This window comes from Vollenhovia emeryi, unplaced genomic scaffold, assembly GCF_000949405.1.
Source record: "Vollenhovia emeryi isolate VEMERY1.0 unplaced genomic scaffold, V.emery_V1.0 DF949286.1, whole genome shotgun sequence".
Taxonomy (NCBI): Eukaryota; Metazoa; Arthropoda; class Insecta; order Hymenoptera; family Formicidae; genus Vollenhovia; species Vollenhovia emeryi.
Window position 1 is genome coordinate 1 of NW_011957080.1, and position 1361 is coordinate 1361.

The following is a 1361-nucleotide window of genomic DNA, read 5'->3' on the forward strand; positions in this document are numbered from 1 at the left end:
CTGTATATTTCTTCCGATGTCTTCTTTTCGGAGCCAGTTATGCAGACACACTGTTGCTTGCACGATTGATGTAGCAGTTTGTGGCAGAGCAATAATCGGTTTACGATACACTCGCCACTGACTCGCTAAAATACCAAATGTATTCTCGACCATTCTTCTTGCACGACTTAACCGATAGTTATAAATATCCTGCTGCGGAGTCAATCCATTTTTGCCTGGGTAAGATCTAAGCAGATATGGTTTTAAGGGGAAAGCCTCGTCTCCCACAAGAGTGAATGGTAAAATTCGTCCACCTTCAATAGCTGCTGGCTTCGGCACGTTCATACGTTGAGAATCGAAATTTCTCCCTATGACACTGTCTCCAAAAATTCCGCCATCACTTCGTCGGCCGTATGCTCCGATGTCCACAAGTCGGATAATGTAATTTGCATCGCAAATACACAATAGAACAATGCTGTGCGATTGTTTGTAATTGAAATAGGTGGAACCGGCGTTGTTGGGACACTGAAACAATATCGAATGGGTATTTCAAATAATGATAATGCAGTGTAATGAATTTTTAAAGTGAAATTAATATTAGTAAGGCTCCAATAAAAACTATATTAAATTTAGTTTTCAGAACGATACATTTAGGTAAAAATTAATAGAAGACATTAAGGGCTATGTGAGCCGTCACCTGATCTCAGATGAAAAAATTAATTATAGGTATGTTGTGCCCCGATTGCCGAAAGAGGTAACGAGGGCACTCAAGCAGTGTTACTGCAATTAGAATAACACTAGCGTAAGCATATTGCGCGATCGAGCCACAAAAGCCCGACCGCGCAACCTAATTAAATTCTAAGAAGAAGTCAGCAAGGTCTCGACCCGATTACGAATGACCGCAGTCGAGTACCGAGAAGTTGCTGTCAAGTATCGAGAACGCTGACGCCTCGATCATCGGGCTTAAAACCAGAGGAAAGCCCGAGATCGAGGCACTTGTCACTATCGCGTATCCGCTAACGTACTGTACGCGTTAAACACTTGTCCGTCAGGCCTTCGGCCTGCCGTCAACCAATCTTGCGAAACTCAGTTAAATAAAGTTAATCTGTGAGATCCAACGGTGCCTCCTTGAAGTGACCTCCGACCAGCCACATCCCATCAAAGAACCCTTTCGGTTCTCGTCAGAGAACACCTCCGGAGCGAGTAAGAAGGAAAATACACCGCGCACGGAGCGGCGCGGCAACAAAAGTGGTGGCAGCGGTACTGGGATTGTGAACAACTGAGTCGAGAACACTGCCTCAGAGGACCAAGGAACAGCTGAGCAAAGACAACGAGGACTAGCAGAGGACTGCGAACGACACGGACACCCGGTAGCAGCCGAT

At 45.3% G+C, this 1361-nt stretch overlaps 1 protein-coding gene across 1 annotated transcript; it reads right to left on the minus strand.

Moving 5' to 3' along the window:
• Positions 1–6: 6 nt before the first annotated feature.
• On the minus strand, positions 7–655 carry LOC105555893 (the record flags this gene model as incomplete). The annotated part of the gene is made up of 1 exon (XM_012002937.1): positions 7–655. A coding segment is annotated over exon 1 (318 nt), but the record flags the coding sequence as incomplete, so codon positions are not given.
• Positions 656–1361: the final 706 nt, after the last annotated feature.